Genomic DNA, 22,708 nt, shown 5'->3' with positions numbered 1-22,708 from the left:
ATTCTGTGAGAAACGTGGATATTGTTCATTGACACTTCATATGTGCCACTGACTCGTGTAATTTATACACTATACACACACAGAATGGGTTATAATGGTGAAATACATGATCAAATCCCTCTTTATACTTTTTGTGTAGGCTACTAAATATTTGGAATACAATGAAAATGAAAAACACCAAACTTATACACATGATGCCCTTTAATTTAACCGTTTATCCTTTCATAGAGGAATCTAAATCTTTCAATCATGAGATTATAATTTTTTTACTAAATAATCACTCACATTCATCTTCATCTGTCGGGAGGTCTGGTTGCATGTGGTTACATGGGTTTTGCCTGAGGGCTGTTTTATACGCATTTTGAAATAATATATAGAACATTCTCCTTTCATTTATAAATACTGGAGCTTAATAAAAGGGAGCTGTTGCTTGCCGTTTAATTTTATGCCAAGTTGTATGGTCAATGGTCAGTCTCATTTGAGAAACATGATAAATTGTTGAGTTTGAGAACTTGTACTTGAGACTCATTTTTTGAAGGTCTTGGTCTTGTCTCGGTCTCAAACTAAGAGGACTCTGGATTTTACACTGTGAGGATATCACTATCACTCAGGCACGTGCACAGGTAGGGCTCAACCTGTGCAGAGCACATGCCCTTTTTGCCAAAGTGCCCTTTTTTTTGGTGATGGTGTTTTAAAAAAAATAAAAAAAATATAGGGTAGAGTGGGGGAAAATGCCCCCCTGGGGTAAAATGCCCCCCACCCGTTTTCCCCAAAATAACCACTAGAATGAATCAAGATACATTTTTACTATTGCTATGCACTACGTTGACAACGGGGATATACAAATCTCCATGGAGAAGCTGACACCAGCGACGTATTTGAAGAGAAGAGGATTACATGGAAAATGCTATAATGTTCAGGTATTAGTAAACAAGTGTTTAATAGAATATTGTTCACAGTGATATCACAGTAATGTATGATAGATGAATAGTGAAGTCTGTAGTTTGAGAGCATATGTTATTTATAAGGAATATAATTATATTTTTTAAAAATAAACAATTAAAAAACAAAACATAGCTTGTGGGGTAAAACGCCCCCTATGCTGAGGGGTAAAACGCCCCCCAATGGGCATAGTTTCTCTTTATCATAATTACTATAGTAACATATTTCTGTTTATCAAAGTCTTTATTTTACACTTTAATGCAGTATAACTAGGCGATAAAATCAAAATATTTGAACAAAACATGATAAAATTACCTCAAGTGAGCATTAGCTAGCTAGCTTGGTGGATGCAATGATGGAAGGTGGTTATGTGACCCAATGATAAAATATAGTGACTTTTAGAGCATTTATTGAATATATTTCACTTTAAATATACTAATTTATGTTTAATATTTATTTAGGGTTTTCTGTTTTTCTTGATGATAGTGGTGAACAAATACTACATCAATTATCAACCCCATATAGGCCTAGTGTAGAAATCAAAATATTAAAATGTTAGAAATTTGGCTATTTTGTACATTCCTGAAATAAATATTAATAGGTATATATACATGTTGTTGCATTACTTGCCTTTTACTTTTAGAGATTAAAAACTATGTTTATTTTGCTGTTGATCTATGAAGCAAACTGGTTGGTAAGAAAGGGGGCGTTTTACCCCACCTTGGGGGGCGTTTTACCCCACCGCTGGGGCAAAACGCCCCCTTTGTACAAAAATATTTTCAGTCAAAAAATATATATAATTATGCAGGTTGAGCAATTTTAATATTAAGTAATATTCTCCTGCCATAGTCACTCAAAACTGGGATGGCAATTCTAGTCACATAAATGTTTTGTTTCACAGTAATGTCACATTTTCCTTAAGGGGGGCGTTTTCCCCCACTCTACCCCTATATAGATTAATGCTATTGGTCACCCTTTAAGTCTATCTGTCTGTTTTAAAAATATTTAGCGAATGAAAGATCTTAAAAAGAGCTTGTGTAAATCTTGTTCGATCCTCAAACTGTCAGTAAAGCTGATAACTCCGCCCCCTCTATCGTGACTGAATGAACTGAAGCTCAGCAGCGGCCGCACAGCAGACAGCAGCTGAACGAAGTTTTGCAAGGGTAAACAAAGATCTTGTTGTTTGAATAAGTACTAAACACGTCGCTATAAAAGCTCATATTTTATTTATTTGATGTCTGACTAAGATATGTGGGACCTGACAGAGAGGGCTATGCTAGCATTTGCCATAGTCATCATAGCCAATACATAGCCTACACTTAAATAGCCTGTGCATACAGTAGCATTTGATTTTTTATAAAATGCGATTTTGACCAAAATGTATTTTACAACAGGAAAAACTGAGCGCCTATATAGCTATATTATAACAATCTAGTTGGTAAGCTGTTGATGAAAATGTAATGATGCCGCCGGCGCCGTTTCCACCGGAGAATCATAAGCACATGCGCGCCCCCGCGCTGTTCGTACTGGAACTACACAAAGCGACGAGTGATCCTCGTCACCTAGGTAACATATATTAAATTATGGTTAATTCAAGGCTGTTAATATGCACGTATTCGCTGTCTAATTTTTGAATCTATAGTATTTTATACTCTCCGGTCATCCTCACATGTCTAAATGTAGTAAAACGTGGTTTTCACTTCTGATCACTTCTGCAGAATGTTTATCATGCATAATGTAATTCATGATTTAATTCATTTCAAGGCTTAATATATTTGATCCAAAATAAGCAAAAACAGTAATATTGTGAAATATTTTTACAATTTAAAATTATATATTAAAATACTATTTTAATATATTTTAAAATGTAATTTATTTCTGTGGTCAAAGCTGACTTCAGTGTCATGTGATCCTTCAGAAATGCTTTTCACTGCAACTGTACTTTTCACACTATTTTATAATTTGTTTTCATTGCTGGCTTATTTTATGGGAAGTGTAGTGAATAAAAGACCTTCAAGAGACCAACATTGGTCCTCCACAGTGTCAGGTTTTTGCCATCAACTGCAACTGTGGAGAGATCCTTTTCCAAAATGAGGTTAATTAAGAACCAACTCCGAAGCCTCTGCTCAGAGGAGAGACTCTCAGACCTTCTCCTCATAGCCATAGAGAGGGACAGCCCAGTGGATCACAGTGAAGTCATAAACATCTTCAAGCATGGCTCACAGAAGGTTGCTGTTGCAATTAGGTTTAAAGAAGCCCTGAAACCCTGTATATCTATATTATCATTATGGTCAGGGCTTGACATTAACACCCGCCAACCCGCCAAATGCGGGTGCATTTCACCCGTGGCGGGTAACACAGTCACTCTCACTAGCCACTTTGGCGTGTTGAAGATTTGTAGTCTTGTCAAAGGACATCTGACATAACAAACGAATTGCAATTTGACACTATGCCACTACCACTCCCATGAGTACCACCTGCACATAGTTTAGTGTTTGCTCATTGGTCCATTCGTGAATCCTCTTGAACGACAACACTGCAAACAAGAAGACACGCGGAGATTAAACTCGCGGACTGTGCGACGAACTGGGCTGTTTTAGTCTGCCCTTAATTATCAACTTAATGTGATGATATAGCGATCTTTTTTTAATAGCAGGAGAATCCAGACCACCGGCGTGTCTCACGCTCTCCTGCAGTGCCGCTGCGCGAGGGTGCGCGCGCCAAACGAACGATCATCACACGCGACTGGTCGCATACACACACACATCAACACAGCGTTCAGTCAGTTCGTGAGTGTGCATGGCCGGTATTAAAGCAAAAATCATCTTCATGATTAAGGGCCACGGTGTAGGCCTAACTACTAGCAGGGCTGCCCTTATGTCACGTCATATCACAACTATCTTTCCAGAGTTAATTCTATGTTTTAATAAAATTAATCATGCCATGAAAGAAAGCAGGAGATGCGCTTGTGGGAATAATCTGGAAAATAAAGACCTGTAGGCCTATACTTGTTTCAGGTGGACATATCTCCAGTTACTCAGAGCTTCATGATGATAATTATTAAGTCAGAGCTCTGAGGAAAAGCTGATGCAAAACAAACAATCCAAAGTCCTATATAGTCCTATATAGCCTATATAAAGTTGTAATCCTGGTGCCTTAATTGTGGATTTTTTCTTTAAAATTATTATTTATTCTTTGCTCGTTGTTTCTAATGCAGATAATTGTTCTACTCTGTATTGCAGTATTTACTGCTGTAAAACAAAAAACAAACAAACAATGCAGCACTTTTATTATATACAATAAGAAGCTATTTTATGTGTGTATCTTAGACAACATGTTATCAAAAAAGGAGCTTAACAACCTTATCAGAGCTAATGATAATATTAGTTCATTTTAGCACGTTTTCAGCCCCATTGTCAATTTTAATCATATAAAACGTACAACAACAAAACTGTGGCTAGTAAAAATGCTGCGTGGCTAGTCATTTTGGAAAACCACTAGCCACATTGGCTAGTGAGCAAAAAAGTTAATGTCAAGCGCTGATTATGGTTGTTATTAATAGTGAATAAATCTAAAGCTTTTGAGAATATTAGTTTGTATTGAATTTGTCATGATGATGTGACCATTTCCTCCTTTTATGTAGGCTTACTAAATAATCTTGATATTAAAAAAAGGGAGGGGGTCAGGGGGTGCCCTTTTTCAGTTTCAGCACATGCCCCTCAAAAGGTCTGTGCACGGCCCTGCTATCACTATTGCCATTGTCTGATTTATTTGTTAACATCATTAATGTGATTGGATATAAAACTTCTTGCAATCAGTAACTCATTTCTAATTTGGTTTCTTTTGTTACTGTTGAGAAATCAATGAGGGATTGTGGCAAAGACTTCACCAAAAATATTCAAGACATGAAGGCGTACTTGTATAAAATCTTTTTTTTTTTTTACATTATATGATAATAATTAAGCAAGAGATCTGTTTTCACAAATATGAGCACGACTGCAAACGTGATATTGAGTTTATACAAATGCTCAATAAACTACATTTTATTTTTAAAACATTATTTATGCAGCTGTAATTTGATGCACCCCTGCAACACAAAGATGCATTTTGTTGTTATTGATTGCAGTGTTTTATTATTCTAATTGTAGCCTATTGATTATATGTTTATAGAACATACTGTGTGTTGTCATTAATCATGTTTTTACATTGCTTTAACTCATAATTTCATAATTTCTACAAGATTCAACACATTTTTTTAAAGTCAGTTTAATGTAATTTAAGTTGAAATGACTTAAACATCCAAGGTGATTGTACTTAAAACTTTTTTATTTATTTATTTATTTTTTACAGTGTATTGATTATATAAGACATTTCTCCGGCAGTAAATGTGGATCTTTTAGATGAATTTGTGGAGGTCTGCATGGTCTTGGTCTTGGTTGGTCTTAACACTAATCAGAACTTTCCAGTTACTCTTACTGGGACTCAGGACTGAACCTGAAACATTGCAGCTTATTGCATAAAAGAAAATAGATTTCATGTCACTTAAAATTATACTTACTTTAAGTCTAAATACAAGGTGAAGTTCAGGGCAACCATCAACTCCATCTCATCCAAACTGCAGCCTTGACCAACTTGGCCATCTAGTGGTCATATTGATTACTACAAAACACAGAAATAAAAATAATACAGAAATGTATTGGAATAAAAAAAATGTTTAATGAAATATATAAATTATAGGCTATGTTCATAATATATATATTTTTTATAATTTTATTTAGGATGTGTATATATATATATAAAATTTTTAACATTCGATTAGCAATATTCATTATTATATTATTACTTAATATTAAGGAGCGAAAACCAGGAATAAACACAATTTAGCCTGCAACAAATAACAGTGTCAAATAATACAATAAATAATTAGGCCTTGTAATATGTTAACATTAGATAATCGTTTAATATAATTATTTTTTGTTAATAGTAAGAATGTGGTGATTTTTAACTAATACAAATAATAATTTAGCATTGTAATATGGTAACATAAGATAATATTTTTATAATAGTAATTAATAGGCTATTGTTAGTAGATACAACAATACATAAAGGGAAATAATGATCATGTATTACAATAATATAGGCCTAGTGGTTAATATCTAGATGTCATAATAATAATTATTGCAATATGTAACATAAGATAATCGTTTTTACAATATTTTTTTTCTTTCTACAGGCAACAAGAAAATGATTTACAAACAGTAAAATAACATCTACTATTACAGAGATTATTTACTAGATATTATAATAATATTAACATTATAGAGCATTATTTACCTTACAATATTAGTTAAAAGTTTACATTGACTAATACATAATATTGTAAAATGCCATATAAATTGACTAATATTCAAATGTAAATGCATTTCAAGTGCAGCTGCTCTGTGAAATAAAAGCGCACTAGTGCCGCGGTGCATTGTGGGTGTGCACGGAGAAGTAAAATGGCGGACTTGGCGAACGAAGGTAGGCAACCGTGTGAATCCGCAAAATGAGCAAAATAAAGCAAATAAACCGCCACCATGAGCCGTACACACCATAATAGTGTTGGTTAGAGTTCCACATGGGTTTTTGGCGCGTTCTGTGCGCATTAGCTGCTCTGAGTGGGAGTGTGTGTGGATGTTTAGCTCAAGTTAGCCGATGAGTGTGTTAGCTTCGCAGGCTAAACAGCGCACTGACAGAACTGTGTGTATGTTAGTTAGTGTGTTGTGTAGCTAACCGACGAACCCCCGGCCTCTCGCTGTGTTTCTCTTTTTGATTTTTAGGCGGGTGGAAACGCACGCGCCTCACCCCGATGCTCTCGCGCGCAACACATACGCGTGCACGCTTTAAAATAATGAAAACATTTATTCATGCAATGTATAATAATAAAGGTTTGATGAATGACGCTTTTTTATGTGCACGTGATTTTTATATATATATATATATATCATATTTAGCATCACAAATATGTGGCATACATGTCCCCAGTTATCTAACTAAAATGCATTGTGCATAATTATGGCATCTTTTTAAACTGACACTATTAGTATGCATTGTGCTTGCAACGTGTTGTTCTATTCTAATCGGGCTTTGTACGTCTGTCCCCGTTTGTTAAGTGATAATTCATTATTTATCCTTCCTTGAGACAGTTCAAATTCAGAAACGAAAGCAAATGTCTGGTGGGTGGGGTAGTGAGTTGCTCATCTCGTGGTTTGTTTAAATATGATATGAATGCACAAGCATTTTTGAAAGTTATTCTGATAAATGCATCGATTATTAGTCGGGAAACAGAATCTGGAGCAAGTGGCGGTGGTTCGTTCACGGTCAAGCCGCCTGTCGGTGCTGCTCATGCGGCTAGTGGCGTTACCGGGGTCCGCTGTCTGTGCTAATGCAGGCCCGCCCACCCTTCTCCTGCCCCGGGGTGAAATGCAACCCCATGCACACATGATTTAGCCCCTCTAGGACTCTAATGTCCTCCAGTACAGCAGCCTTGAGTGGTGAGATCACCCATCGGTGGATTCCTCACCCCTTGACCTAATTACAGTGATGTGCATGGGTTTACTTACAGTGCTGCATGAGCCACCCAGAAGACTGTGATTTGTTTTGGGAAAGGCAGCTGTTTACAGATGCACGTGTGTTTGGATATATTGCTCACGTTTGTGGTTTGCAAATCATCTTCGACAGGCCTTATACTCTCTTCCTTACAAATATTTGTTTTATTACCCTCTCCAGTTTTGTTGCTGTCAACGTGCTGTTGCTAAAAATATCAGACCGTGTCAGCCTGATCATGTGCCTCTGTTTATTTACGAAGCATGACGATCATTTTAAAGCCCTTTGAATGAGCCAGAGGTGTCTGGGGTTTTATTGGTTGGCTTTGAAATGAGATAAGATATAAGATAACTTCTTTGGCAACACTGGTTAGAGACTGTTTGGCTCGCTGTGGCTGGTTACAGACTCCCGCTGATCAGATCACCCAGAGGCTTGAATAGCAAGAACATACTACAGGTTGTGGTCCAAAAAAAGTGGTCGATTGATATGACTTTTTCAATGCAATATTTTATGCATTTTGCAGATGCTTTTTTCCAAAGTGACTTACATTGCAATGAAGGTATACATTTGTATTACGTCATGGAATCAAACCTATAACCTTTGGCATTTGCTTAAATATTGAGTAATTGCTTAAATATTTGAATCACCCATATCTTAAACATATAATGATCATATTAGCATCTGGTGACTCTTGCATTCATCACTTCAAAATGGTATTACAGTTCAAAGTAACTAAATTAACATAATGAAATGTTGGTTTTCTGCTCCATAACTAGGGCTGCAGCTATCGATTCTTTTTGTAATCGATTAATCTAGCACTTAATCGATCGATTAATCGGATAAAACATTTTTTTGTGTTTTTAAACAACCAAAACAAATAATGCATAACGAAAATGATGTGGTTGTAAATGATCAAGCATTTGGCTTTTATTTATCAAAAAAAAAAAAAAACTCGTATTTATTCAAACTCCAACATTTGGCTCCAAAACTAAGCCTCTTTATTGCAATTTTTACGCATTTTAGTATGAGTGCCAACAACTATGCTCAATTACTTTGGTAGCCGATTAAAATGTCTTCCCCAAAAGTACGAGTGGATTTGGAGAAGCAGGCTGGGGAATTTCATTTTTTGTTGTTGTCTAACTATTTGGAAGACGTGACATACAAACAAGGTCTCGCGACTGCAATACAATATTTGTTCCTCCGTCACGTCGCGGTGTACAGTGAATGCATGCTGAAATTATTGTTGCGTGGCTACATAAAAGTTTAGTGATGCATTGCCGCAATTGATATGACTGGCGCGTGAGAGAGACGAGGAAGCATGCGTGCGTGTGTGTGAAGGGGTTCTTTTTTAGGCTATATCTCTTGCAATTGAATGTGAATACGTTTACTACTTAAAAACATCAAAGCTAAACATCATATCTAGTCAAACCGCATCACAACATCGCAACAAATACAGTATGGGATTAAAACCAGTGAACATCAATGTATCATAGGCTTATGGTGTGTTCACACCGAACGCAAATTTATTTATTTGCGCGAGTAGTTTACATACAAAGTCAATGCAAAGACGCGAATAGACGCATCATTCGCGCCGGGCGTCGCGACTGACGCGAATTGGGCTACGCATTTGCCGCGAACGTCTTCCGCGCAAGTTGAAAAATTTGAACTCGAGCGAATGTTCAAGCGTCTAACTAGACGCGATAAACGCGTATTTGACGCTCTATCCGCGTTCGGTGTGAACACCATTAGTTTACCTTGCTTCAGCGACGCTTGGTGAAACAGCATGGAGTGGAAGTGGATGTTTTCGTTTCAGATGCTGATTCATTGAAGTCGTACTGTTGTAGTAGCCTATGCCAGGTCTACTTTGCAGTAGACACATTGCACCTTGTTCTCTTCCTTTTTAAGTATGTATAATGATCCCAAACTTTAGACATTCTCTGCCGTTTATGGACATCTTTACTCTCCGCATATTGCGCCAACTAAATTCAAAATGTATCACGCGCTGGCGCTGTATAGATCCCTGCGCGTATAGTGCGCGTCATAGGAATTTAACGAGGCTTCGAGGCAGAGTTTTTGTAATCGAGGAATTTTTGTAATCGAGTAACTCGATGAATCGTTTCAGCCCTATCCATAACAGACATTGTTTTTCTTTCATCGCGTTCTTAATAGATTAAATGTGATATAATAGGTTAATAGATGTTGCTGTTGAACATTGCTGCCTTTTGTTATAATGCTGTTTTTTTTGCAAAAACGATAAGCTACTGGAGGCCGTATGTTACAGTGATGTTATCATGGGTAAGGAGTGTTTTTATGCATTACACAACAACACGAATGCCTCAAACCCCCTTAACCATGGTAAAAAATCTGCAACAAACAGCATCAAGTGGTTTATTGATAAAGTTCTCAGTTGATTTGTTTGTTGTTGCTTTTAACACAATGGCAAACTATAACTTATAATTGACCTAGTGGGCATGGTTAAGTCTGATGTCAATGATCCAAAATTTGCTTGGGGTTCGAGGGTTTTGTCAAAAAGTGCTTATGTAGTTAAACTAAGATATTACATCAAGAACAACATTTGCTTTGGATGCTATTGGTCCGTCAGTTAGTTTCATGGCCAATCCTCAAACAACCCATTTTAGGAAATGACCTATTTTGTGAAATAAGAATGATTATCTTGCATGACTTTGGATATTTTTGAAGGGAAACTTGGATCGATCTGAAATGTAACATTGGTACATCGCAGCTGACCTGTTTTCTTGCTTGTTTAAATAAAATTTTGGCTTGAAACTAACTTATTGTGGCAGGGAGATATCATAGATTTCCAACTAATTTTCTTTCTGTTTTGTTTCTCTACAGAGAAGCCTGCCATAGCTCCACCAGTGTTTGTATTTCAGAAGGACAAAGCACAGAAGGTTGGTTTGCTCTAATTCTTATGCCACACAGTATCATCATTTCTGTGTTACACATACTCATATTATCACTGAAATACTGGAATAAAGTATATCGTTCGGATATAAACACTGATGTCTACGGAAGTGATCTAAATCGCCTTTTGAAAACGATTGAATATTACATTGTTACGACAAGTGACTGTTAAATGTATTTGTCATTCATTCATTCATTCAAGAGATTTGTAAAAAAAAAAAAAAAACTAATCTTGTAATGAAACAAGTTAGGCTAATTCTTTATGAGTGAGTCATTGAATCATTTATTCAATCTGTTTTTTTTTTTTCTAAATAATTCCGATTTTTATTTTTAGATTCAGAACTTTTTTAAATGGGCTAGTCTGCAGCAATTACCATTTTATCAGAAACTCTAGTAAGTCACATGTTATTTTGTTTAGTTGTCTGTTCAGAATCGTGAAATATATTTGAAAAATAGATTGTGGTTTTCACATTTTTCCAGAACTACGCAGCTCTACCATGACATTTTTGTAGTTGAACACACTTTCCATAATAACCTGAGGATGTTATGCTGGAATACACTTAGTGGGAAGTATTTAATTTAGCTTTGAGTTTTATTGCAATAACAAAATAGACATTTTTCAATAAACATTCAGGCGCGGGATGAAATTAGCATCTGGTACCTGCCAAATTTCAGCATTGGCAAGTCAATTCACCTACTCATCTGGCCAGTTTGGCTGGTAGTGAGATGAATTTCAGCTGCCATATGACTAACACAGATACAAAAAACATGATTTCCCCGAAGCATTTTAAGCAAATTAAACAAACTCAATGAGAAATAATAAAAAAATTAGGCAGTTTAAGATTGTGTTTTCCACTGTACAGTGTGTGTCTCTGTGATATAGTCCAGCTCTGTGTGATCAGATTAATTACATTTTTTTTGTCTGTTCCAGAGATCCGCAGATGGGTCGAGTGCAGAGGACGGAGACGGTGAGTTAAAGTTTTCTTTCAGATTCTAGTGATGCACCAAAATGAAAATTCTTGCTTGAAAAATTAACTTTAAACAAAATATTTTGCACTTTTTTTTGTTGCACATTTGTGCCCTACAATATATTTCATGAGATGTTGGTTAGTCTCTTGCTGTCTATATAATGCATGGAGCATACATTTGCATATAGACTGCAGCAGTAGCCATGTTTCCATCCACTTGTCAATCGAATTATCTGAAGTTCGGAAAAAAACCCTCATGTGAATAAAGCTTGTGAAAGTGTGTTTCCATCCAACGGCTTTAAAGCGGATAAAAACCTGTGCGTAATGACGTCACATGCTGTTTTGCGATCAAATTGGTATATCTGGTATATATTGGTATTTCCATTCATTTTCTCACCGAATTGCACAACATTCAAGCCAACATTTGCGAACAAAGTTTTACTAGGCAAAATGGATCGCACCATAATAACGTTTCCATCCGCGTTTATCGCATAAGCCGTATATCGATCAAGATAAAATCCGATGAGACCGATCGTATTTCATTTGAGTCGATATTCATGAAATTCAATCGAATTTTACTGTTTCCATAAGGCATTTTTCATTCGATATCACTTAATGCGGATAAAAACGTGTGGATGGAAACATAGCTGGTGTTACTTTAGTATCATAGAGATACTATTATGGTTTCTATTAAATTTGAATGTTTTAGTAATTTAGTTGTATATGTTTTAGGGCTGTGCGATTTAATCGTAATTGATTTTCGATTTCGGCTTCCAACGATTATGAAAAAATAATAGTCGAGGTAAAACGATTATTGTGCCGCTGCCGCATTTCGTTTCCTTTCCTTCACAGCGTTTGCATTTCTCCCTAAAAACCCAAACTTAACATCCAAATCAGCCAAATACGTAAGTGAGTGTTGTAAAATGCAGTCTATTGTTGCTAAACTGTGACGTGTTTGATAATAAACAGTGCTATTAAAAGTGAATTAAGCCACAAAAGAGGCTTTCTGTGTGCGCGATCCGAGTCAGACCCGAACACATGGGTTTTGGATGCGCGCCTACAAACAAAAATGTCAAAATGCCTTTTTGGAGAGTCCACACAAACACAGTCGGTTATGTCTTAAGTAAACGCATAAGTTGGGAAAGAAAATGGGTGTGTAACAGTATATTGGATCCGTGCATTAGCTCTTAAAGTGACAGCAGCCTAATAAACCTGCTGTCATTAATAATAAACAAATAACAAAGGAAAATCACACACTGAGCTTGACTGAATAACTTAAGTATCTTTAATAAGAAATAATCTATATTTAATGTATTCAGTAAGACTATGCAGTGTTATTTTACATTTGATTTTTCAGTTTGTTTTGTTGTTTTAAGCTATTACTTATCTGAATAGTACATCCTGAAAATCTGTTTAATTTATATTTTCGTTCTGTTGTATTTATTTGTACGTTTTGTTTGTAATTGGTTTTTGTTCTTATTGTATTGTTGACTGTTTTCTTGTGTTATGTAATCAGTCTGAGGACCTTCTTCTTACATTAGTTAACCTAGTATTAGTTTTCACTGAAGTATCAATAATTTAAAATTACTCATTGTGAAATAAGACTTTTTTTAACCGTGATTATGATTGCTGCAATAATCGAGCAGCCCTACCTATATTTTACGTTTTTTTATTATTTTTTTATGTCGTCTATATAGTTTTTATATTTAGTTGTTTTAGCACATCAAGTTAAAGTAAATGATCTTAGTTTAAGTTAACACTATAATAACCCTGGACTGCAGTATTGTATTGCACTCTTTTAAACCTGGATAATTTCACATGCAATCTGCTTTTGCTCTGTCAATTTTCTTTTATTGATTCTGTTAAAATTTCTGTAAATTATTGTCTTATTTTTATTTTTTTACTTTAATTTCAGTCTCCAAAAATATCATAAAATGCCATTTTTGTTGTTCTGATGAAATAGAAAATACATAAAAAACATGAAACTTCCAACAGTTGATAACACATGATAACATAAGCAGCATGCACATGAAATGAATCAGGTTTTTAATATTTCATGTAAACACCGCCTGATGATGTTTTGCTGGAAAATAACTTGTATATGATATGTGATGGGATGCAGGCAGTAAGACACTAACACAATGTCTCATGAAATATATTGTAGGATGCAGATGTGCTTGTATCATCCAAACATCAGTATGAGAGTTATTTGGAGGTCATTGTCTGTTTAATTTAAAGTTAATAATGCATTTAACAACTCTGACACTGATAATACGTTTTTCTATACAGCTTTTTATTTAAACTAGGGCGCTACTACAAGGTTACTCAACGTTACTATTCAACGCTAACGCATGTGATTAATTCAAAATCCTTAACGAAAAAATATCCTTAACAAATAAATAATGAAGCACAAAAAATTGCATCGTTAACGTAATTTATGCCACACAGTTAGATGATCTTGGGAGTCGGGGAGTTTATCGCACAGATCTACACAAGCAGGCACAAGATTTCCCTTCTTTGTTTTCGATCGGATTATTTTAATCCGCTAAACTCCAGGAAAATTTTCAGTCCTATTAAGCAAAAGTTCAAAGTTTAAGTTCAAAACAGAGCTAATGTAAAGAAAACCAGGCTTATTACATCAGATATGGCAAAGAGAACAGTGACTCGCGTCCAGTTTTCAGTGAATTATTCATTCCAGTGTCTGTTTAGCTTTAAAACACGAGCTTTGCTATTGTTTCTGAAGAGCGTGAGCCCTCACGCATCTCGCTGTGTGAAATACAGACTGAACAGAATGTCAAAACATCCCACCGCTGTATGACCAGATGAAATGCAAACAACGTTTCTCGGCTGGATAAAGCAAACCAGCGTCTCGCTAGTAAAGTTTTGATGGATGCGATGGATTGTAATGAAGGTAAAGACGATTGCAGTGACGTACAGTAAGCACGCGTGAGTCCGTTATTATTGATGCGCAATCAAACCACGCATGTGTGCTTTCGATGCACATTGTATTTATGCATTTCAGTACATTCACCATGTATCCACACACATTCAGGATAATGGGTCTCATTCATGAAACATTCTAGTCTGGGTTTCCCCATACTGCCTTCCCGCAGCGTGATTTTATTCACGCTTAAAGGCGGTATGGATACCATGGACCAAATTTTCGCCTCATTTAGGGAACCAATCACAGAACGGGGAGGGAGCAGCAAGACGATGACGCGTCTATGCGACACACCGAAGCAGTTTGTTTATACCTATGGATCAAACATGGCAGTAGACGCGAAATTACCTTTCGATGCAGCCTTATGGCCGTTTCACATATAGGTTTCACACCGCAAGCGTGAGCGGCACTTGAGCAGCGCGTCAGCGTAACTACATCGTCACTGCAGCTGCAGCTGCGCGAGAGTATTCACACTGGAAGCGTTTGTAGACAGTGTCACAGCAGCGGCTCCAAAGCTACATGTCGTTAGCCTCATAGCATAATTGCTCAAGTCATTTTGTGTTTTTTCTTGTTTTCCAAAGACATTGAAATATGACTTCGGCATTATATATAAGCGAGCAATTCATTACAAAGACAACTATACATTTGTTTTTAGAAGTTGGTCATTTTATAACATTGATAGTCTTGAAATTTTGTAATGGGGAGGTGTACAACATTCGCATATAAGTTAAATGTAATACAACAAAACAACCCAGAAAATGGCTCCAATCTATTAGTTTCAGTCATACTTTCGATGTTTACAAGACCGCAACTCCGCGGATAAAAAACAAAACACACAAATAAACCACACACTCGGGTTTGATTTAGGTTGTGCAAGCCTGTAGCTGTCTGTGTGTTAACGTTACATGAACTAAAAGAACGTTTATATATAATATTTTCTGGCTAGTTTACTTTAGTTTTTTTTATTTATATAATACACAACTTTCACCCAAACTGAATAATTAAAAACAAGTTTTTACCGGGTAGATCTTCTATAAATATTTTAGAGTCTTTATTTTCTTTTATTTGCCTACTCAAGTTCTTGTTAACTTTTTGTGGCAATTTTTGTGTGAAATCACATTTATTTTTGTCCATCAAAAGTGTGCTTTCTCTTTAATTTAGCGTGAGCAATGCAGCAAAAAACAGATTCGAAACCCCCGCTTCACTGCTGCTCACGCGCCGCTCCTGCTCGACGCTCACGCGCTGCTCCCGGTGTGAATGCACTCATTGCTTAACATGCACACCGAAAAAAATACGCGCCGCTCACGCATGCGGTGTGAAACGGCCGTTAGATACACGCCATCGTGTAGGCTACACATAAATCTCTGACCCATCGGCCATCGTCGTCTCCCTCGTCTAATTTCTGTCGCTCTACATACGTCATCTGGTATAATCGAAACGATTGGCTATGAGCTACGTACAGGCGCATTTGATAGACATTCTTAGCACCCAATAAACAGCTCTGGGCATTCGTAAACCACGCCTCAAATACGAGAAAATGAACATGTGGTTCCCAGACCCAAGTCTCAACGAGAATTGGGTCTGGCGTTAGCCAGGCTAGAAACATTCGTAAATATACGAGTAAATATGCGAGTAAATATGCGAGTGATTTGCGCGTAAAGAGACCTTACCCGAAAACTCTTCTCCTGATTCACAAATACTTCGTAAACGTCAGATGTGAGAGTGAAATGTGTGTGTGTGTTAATGAATTCCAATCAGTCGTAAATGGGATGCGCGTGCACGTTCATTCTCAATTACCATAAATCCCGCCCATTAAATCTGACTGCCAACTATATATGGGCATCATATTATGACATGAATGCGAATGAAAAAAAAAAATTCTTAGTTTTATTATCAGAAGTTCATTCAAAACGGCACATTATATTTTCAAGCCTACATAGGGGCGTATCGGGTCCTTGGCAGCATATGAGATGCAGTTAATGGAGTTTCATCTGTTAATCGAACATTCCCAGAAGTGAGAAGAAAATGGTTCGACATTAAGCTTGAGAGCAAAAAACGAATTAGTTCACTTCGGAAAAATAGTATTCAAACTGGAGAAGGACCACCATCGCAGATGCTATTACTGGCTCTCATAATAAGAAAAACCGTATGTAATTACTATATATAATATTTTTTCAAAAAGCTATGCAAATATGTACCCGATTAAGGTGAATTAAAATGAGGCCTTATTAATGAGCAAAACGTTCGGGTGTTAAGCGCACTATTTACGCGTGGCTGGGAGCAGGTGTAGATTTCTTGTGTACCAACTAACATTTGGAAAATTCGAACATTTTAATGAATCCGAAAATTTACGCCAGAACCACTTTACACACGATTTACACACAAATTCGTTCTGTTCGTGTTTCATGAATGAGACCCAATGTTTGTATCTGTCGTGTGTGTGTGTAGCTGTGTTTAATAATTCTGAATGGATCCATGTAGTAGCTTAATGCAGTCAGGTTAAGGTGGTTGGTTTTAATTAATTATTTTTTTGGCATCTCTACTAGGGCTGCAACAACTAATCGATAAAATCGATAATAATCGATTATGAAAATCGTTGTCAACGAATGTCATTATTGATTAGTTGGTCTGCTTACGTCACGGGGAGGGTTTACTGGTGATTGGTTGAAACAGGCCAATCAGGATGCTCTCTGTCTTACACGCGCTTCATGAGGCACATACGCACACACGCAAGGCCTCTCTCCCTCCATTGCTCTGCCGCGCGCTCGCGCTACACGGTTTGGAGCACAGTCTCTTCTGTCTCGCATGCGCGCTCAAATCCCGGGAGTTTGAACTAATTTGCGGGCATCAGGGAGCCGCATAAGCCGCTATCAATATGCGGGTGACTCCCAGAACTTCCGGGAGACTTGGGATGTCTGTATTTTGTCTCGAGCATCAGGTTGCGCAATCAGTTCGCTCGCAACATAAGCGATGGATTAAAATAGCGCTACCGCAGAAATAGGTTAAATTAAAACGGTCTTTACAAAGCAAAGCACTAAATATAAAGGCAGTTAATAACAGCAGCAGTAAAAGATTGTTTTAGTCACTGTACTCAGTGGTTTTCAGCGAATGCTTCATTTTTCCTGTCTTTTTAATCAAGCCTGTTAACTTGCTGCGTACTTCCATTCCGTTCTCTATTTATAGCATTTGTCTATTAAGTTTGAATTGTTTTTCAAACGCGATCTACTGCGGCTCTATGTTCACACGCTTGTTTTCAGTCTTTCTATATTTATTTTATTAATGTATCCTTATAATTCAATTAATTTAAAATAAAAATTAAATGAATTATATATTTTAAATGTTTTTAGTTTATATCTTCACATCTGAACAACATGTCTGTGTAAATTTGTTTTAACAAAAATAGTGTTAAAACAATATGTTGGATATAAATGTTTTTTTTTTTTTTTTACATTAATCATGGTTGTCAACTTGCCATAAGCAATTATCATTAAAAACAATGCAAATATTGATATTACTAAAACTCAATGTGTGGCTTTTGCACTTTTTAAAGTACACTTTTACACATAAATATCCTAATTTAGGGTTTTAGGTAACACTTTATTTTACGGTGTCCTTGTTACATATGTTACATGTACTTACTGTAGTAATAACAGTAAATTATGCATAATTACATGCAACTAACCCTCAACCAAATCCTAATCATACCCTATTCCTATAGTAAGTACATGTACTTCCTTAATATTACTCTGTACTTAAATATATAATTACACTGTAACAAGGACACCTTAAAATAAAGTGTAACCGGGTTTTATTTAGTCAATAAACCAAAAAATCAAATTGAATTTTTTATCCGATTAATCGATTAATCGGAAAAAATAATCGTCCGATTAATCGATTATCAAAATAATCGTTAGTTGCAGCCCTAATCTCTACGTGGTTCTGTTTAGTATCGCAAAGTGACGTGTATAAAATGTAAACAAGCCCTGTACACTGAATTCTGAAAAGTTTTGTTTTGTCAATTTTTTGGTATGCATAAATGTATGAATTATATGGACTTCTTATATCATTTGGTTATTAGGTGTCCTTTTGGAGTCTTCAAGTGTCTTTTTTTGGAAAGACATAAGTTTACCTTGAAAAAAGCTTGCAGATTTTGTGAGAATCATCCTTCAATCTGATGTTTTACTTTGCTGGGTGTAGCAAATGACAAAATAAATGCATTAAACAAGATAAGTGTATGCTTAATTTCACAATAAGTGTGTGAATAATCACGATTAATCGCAAGTAAAGGGTGCGATAAATCGCGATTAAAAATGGCAATTTATGAACAGCCCTCATTTAAACATTTGTAAAAAAAATAATTGAAAGTAGAAGTTATTACCAGTTCTAAAAAAAATTTGAGTGCTTCAATAGTTTGTTTCTTTTTGGTCTATTGATTTGAATTGTGTTTTTCAGATTCAGATCGGGATGATGTCGAATACTGTCCCCCAGTAAAGAGAGAGAGGACCTCATCTTTGACCCAGTTCCCCCCATCACATTCAGGTGAATCTACAACGATCTGTTCCACTGCAGTTGATTGACACTGTTCCCTTTGTACAAGTATTATTTGGCTGAATTTAACTGAAAGTTTTATGCTCCCATCTGATCCTCTCTTTCTTGCTTGCTCTCCCTCCTTCTACAGTTCCCAAGAATAATATCTTTATGCCCTCAAGTTTATGCCAGTCTCCAACCGGTAATTCAGACTCTGAGCCAGGTAAGAACCAGCCTTCTTTTCAATCTTTTTCTGGAAGCTATAAAGATTTGAATCTTAACACGGTTTCTTAACCAGCCACGATGTTACGGATGTCCAGCATCAAATAAGTGTTCTGATCACTGGTGGCTACATCAATGAGGACAGAAAAATTATGATATTTAATATGCAACTGTGGAGGAGGGCTTTGGACCAATGAGATTTTACAGTGGGAGGAGCTACTAATCAGGATGCAATATAAATAGAACTTGAAACTGGCAAAATGTCTTGGTTTGAGTTCATGAGCTTTGTTCTGCGGCCATACATGGTCTTTGTCATGTTTGACAGTCTTAGGTTTTGTTTACACTGCACACATCCAATTTGGTTTTCGCATTGTCATTTTTCACATGTGGATGTGGTTTGGATTGGGTTTATAAACATCACATTTTTATTCAGACCAAAAAAAAAAAAACTAAACAAATTTGAGTTGGATATGTCAAACAGTCAGATGTTGCTGCCGGTTTAAAAGCTGTATATTTTGTCTGGCCATACAATCAGATTTTCTCCATCTATTAATGGGATGCATTATAATGAAATTGTTTTGCAATCTTTACTTGAGGCACTTTATATGTATATAAAAACACAGACAGGATGCATTGGTGTATAAGTAATTTTATTATTACATTCAGGGTATGTTTACATGACACTATGTACTTAAAACGGAAATGTTTTTCCTTGTTTTTTTGGCGTGCAGACGACAACACTGTCGAAACACACGAATCCACGAAAATGATTAAAAGCGCTGTATTCTGATGCCAGGCCAGTAGTTGGCGATGTCACTTTATAAAGAAACAAAACTCGTCTACAGACTTTTTATTTATTTATTTTTATTAGACATAACATGTACAACAATAACATGACATCCAAAAAGATAACAAAAAAATAATTTTACAATAAATAAGAAACAAACAAAAATAGGACACTCGTCTATAGACTAAACACGTAACGCATGATGTCACCATTTTCACAAATTCGTGTTTTTGGGGTTTACATGGAGACGTTTAGCGGTATCGTTTTCGAAAACTTGCACTTTGAAAACCTTTTCCAAAAGTTTGTTTTCAGACCCCCAAAATGCAGTGGTTGCATAGTTGTTTAAAAAAATAAAATAAAATAAGACTACTGTATTAATCTCATTTAAAACGCATTTGCTAAGTGGCTTCAGATCTCTCATCCTCTTGATAAAGTGAGCTACGCAGAGTAACGTAAATAGAAGATACTGTACATGCATCTAAAGACAGCTTTCTATTTTGGTCTCTATTTGAGACCAAACCCAGCCAAGCGCACTAAACCCAAATGTGTTCCGGCTACTGTCAGGAATGTGCTAAATCAAGTCCAGAGGCCCGTGGAGGGGACTTAAGGTTCATCCGGAAGTGGTCAGAGTCGTTTTGAGGCCATAGATATGAGGCACAGCTTGAAGGCCATATAGATATAGAGACTATGTGGCTGAGTTTGCATTACTAGTGTACACAGTGTGGTATTTACTATGAAGCTGTATGCATCTAAAAATGTTTAAACTATTGTAATGTTTATTTTTCCCCTCCATTTCTGACAGAAACGTGTCAAACCTTTCTTTAACTAGTATTATAGCATTGAGAAAGAGTATGAGTTGCTATTCATGCGGCTTATTCTTTACTGATGTGTTTGAGGCCACATAAAAATTAACTTAGTGTTTGTTTGTGTGAGAGATCTTATCTCTCGTCTTGCATAAGGGATGTTTGCTTTAGTGTCTTACATGTTTATGCTTCTGTTTGTCTGTCTCAGAAGAGAAGCCTGTTGGGTTCAGGTTGAAACCCCCCACACTCATTCATGGCCAGGCCCCAAGCTCAGGTAAGATCAACTCATTCCTGCTTTGTTGCATGTGTGTGTGTGTGTGTATGTGTATAGCTACAGTAAATCACTCACATAAATATACTCGCCTGAGCAGGAAAGATTGGGGAAATTAGTCACAATGGGTCTGACTGTGAAGCTTCCTCTTTCATTCCTTTTTTTAAATGTCATCTTGTACATTTGAAAGCTCCTCAAATAGATTTAAGTCCGTTTGCTTCGATGTTTCACTTTTTTTATGAGATGTTGCTTTGAACAGGGGTGCAAACTAAGTTCCTGGAGGGCCACAGTCCTACGGTTTTCTTCCAACCATGCTCCAACACACACACCTGTAGTTTTCAAATACAGCCGGGTTCACACTGTACAATTTTGGGATAAATTGAGACAAATGGTGAGAATCCTAAAAGATTCCCCTGATCCTACGCCAAAATCAGCTCAGAAACTGATGAAGCAATTAGTGAGACAACAACAAGCTCCACACACATCGTCTTTGTTTGTTTATTTGTTTTTCATTTTTCTTTTCATGATCAAAATTAATGGTAGAGATTTGCCCCCTATACCCTCATTCACTGGTTCCTACATTACTTCAATAATATAGTCCACTTGAAGGATTGAATGAAAACGAGGACACTGAGTGCTGCTGCTTTTGCATAATTTGTGCTTGCTTTTTTAAACAATTATTTGAAACTAGTAATGAAAAGATTTGTTATGGAACTCTGTTATGGAAACTAGCATAATTAAACAATTTATTAATCAATTTATACCTGTATGATATTACACTGTTGCCACATTTGACCAGCAGTTTGTAAAATGGATCGATGGATGATTAAGCTGTGCCATCTTCTGGTCAGACGTGAGATTTTATACGACTCATGACTCTCACAGTGCATCTCTAGCCGCCGAGCGTACATCGGTTGTACATTCGTTATTGCGGTGCGTTGTGGGATTGAATGAGTGCACTCGATAATGGTTTCGGACACCGCTACAAATGGCTGTCCCCTCAAGTAGTGCCCTATTTAAGGGTATAAGCGGCGATTTCGGATACAGCCATTGTTTTTGTTTGCTAGCTACCATTTAAATCCTGCATGTGACGCAGCTCACTGTCACTGAACGTGTCACGGATTGATGAAGTAAAATTTTGAGTCTTCAACCTTTTTAATGCGTCTTGACTGCCGTACATTCTGACAGTAATGACAACTGAGATCCTACAGTGGCTTACAGCGGGGATCATGTTCATACAGTCTGACAAGCAACTGTCGTAAAGGACTATTAAAATCGTACAGTGTGCACCCGGCCTAAGCCTGAATGGCTGGATCAGGTGCGTTTAGTTAGGGTTGATGCTAAACACTGCAGGGCTGTGGTGAGTTTTGCACCCCTGGCTTAGAACATTATTTTAGCATTATATATTATAGTATTTATTATTTTGAATGAGCCTTTTCTTTAAATTTTCAGTTTAATTTGTAGCCATTTTACATGCGCTTTTTCAGTTTCGTTATTTCTTTTAGGGCTGTCACGATTCCTCGATTTAAAAAAACCCCCTCTATTGCAATTTAACAGTCAAGTAACGGCAAAATACCGTAAATGGCGAATTTCACGGACGAGAATCCATGAACCACATTATTAGACCCGCTTTCCAAGGCTGCACAAATTAAAACCATTTAACAATCATACTATAACATAGTGCTATTGTGAAATCACAAACCCTGCGATTTAATTAAGTGAATATATGCCCTGTGG

The 22,708-nt window shown here is 36.5% G+C and overlaps 1 protein-coding gene across 3 annotated transcripts in view; it reads left to right on the top strand.

Annotated features, from left to right (window-relative positions):
* The first annotated feature begins 6,400 nt into the window (after nt 1-6,400).
* ranbp3b (RAN binding protein 3b) overlaps nt 6,401-22,708 on the top strand; it is a 41,617-nt gene continuing 25,309 nt past the window's right edge. For all 3 annotated transcript variants that reach the window (XM_056271678.1, XM_056271677.1, XM_056271676.1), the window contains exons 1-6: nt 6,401-6,462; nt 10,384-10,439; nt 11,384-11,420; nt 18,814-18,900; nt 19,040-19,111; nt 20,909-20,974. In XM_056271678.1, coding sequence (XP_056127653.1) covers nt 6,441-6,462; nt 10,384-10,439; nt 11,384-11,420; nt 18,814-18,900; nt 19,040-19,111; nt 20,909-20,974 — 340 coding nt within the window. In that variant the 5' untranslated portion in view covers nt 6,401-6,440. The remainder of the gene's footprint in view (nt 6,463-10,383; nt 10,440-11,383; nt 11,421-18,813; nt 18,901-19,039; nt 19,112-20,908; nt 20,975-22,708) is intronic.

This window comes from Rhinichthys klamathensis, unplaced genomic scaffold, assembly GCF_029890125.1.
Source record: "Rhinichthys klamathensis goyatoka isolate OS25496 unplaced genomic scaffold, OSU_Roscu_1.1 h1tg000323l_1, whole genome shotgun sequence".
NCBI lineage: Eukaryota > Metazoa > Chordata > Actinopteri > Cypriniformes > Leuciscidae > Rhinichthys > Rhinichthys klamathensis.
This window is presented reverse-complemented; position numbering and strand designations above follow the sequence as displayed.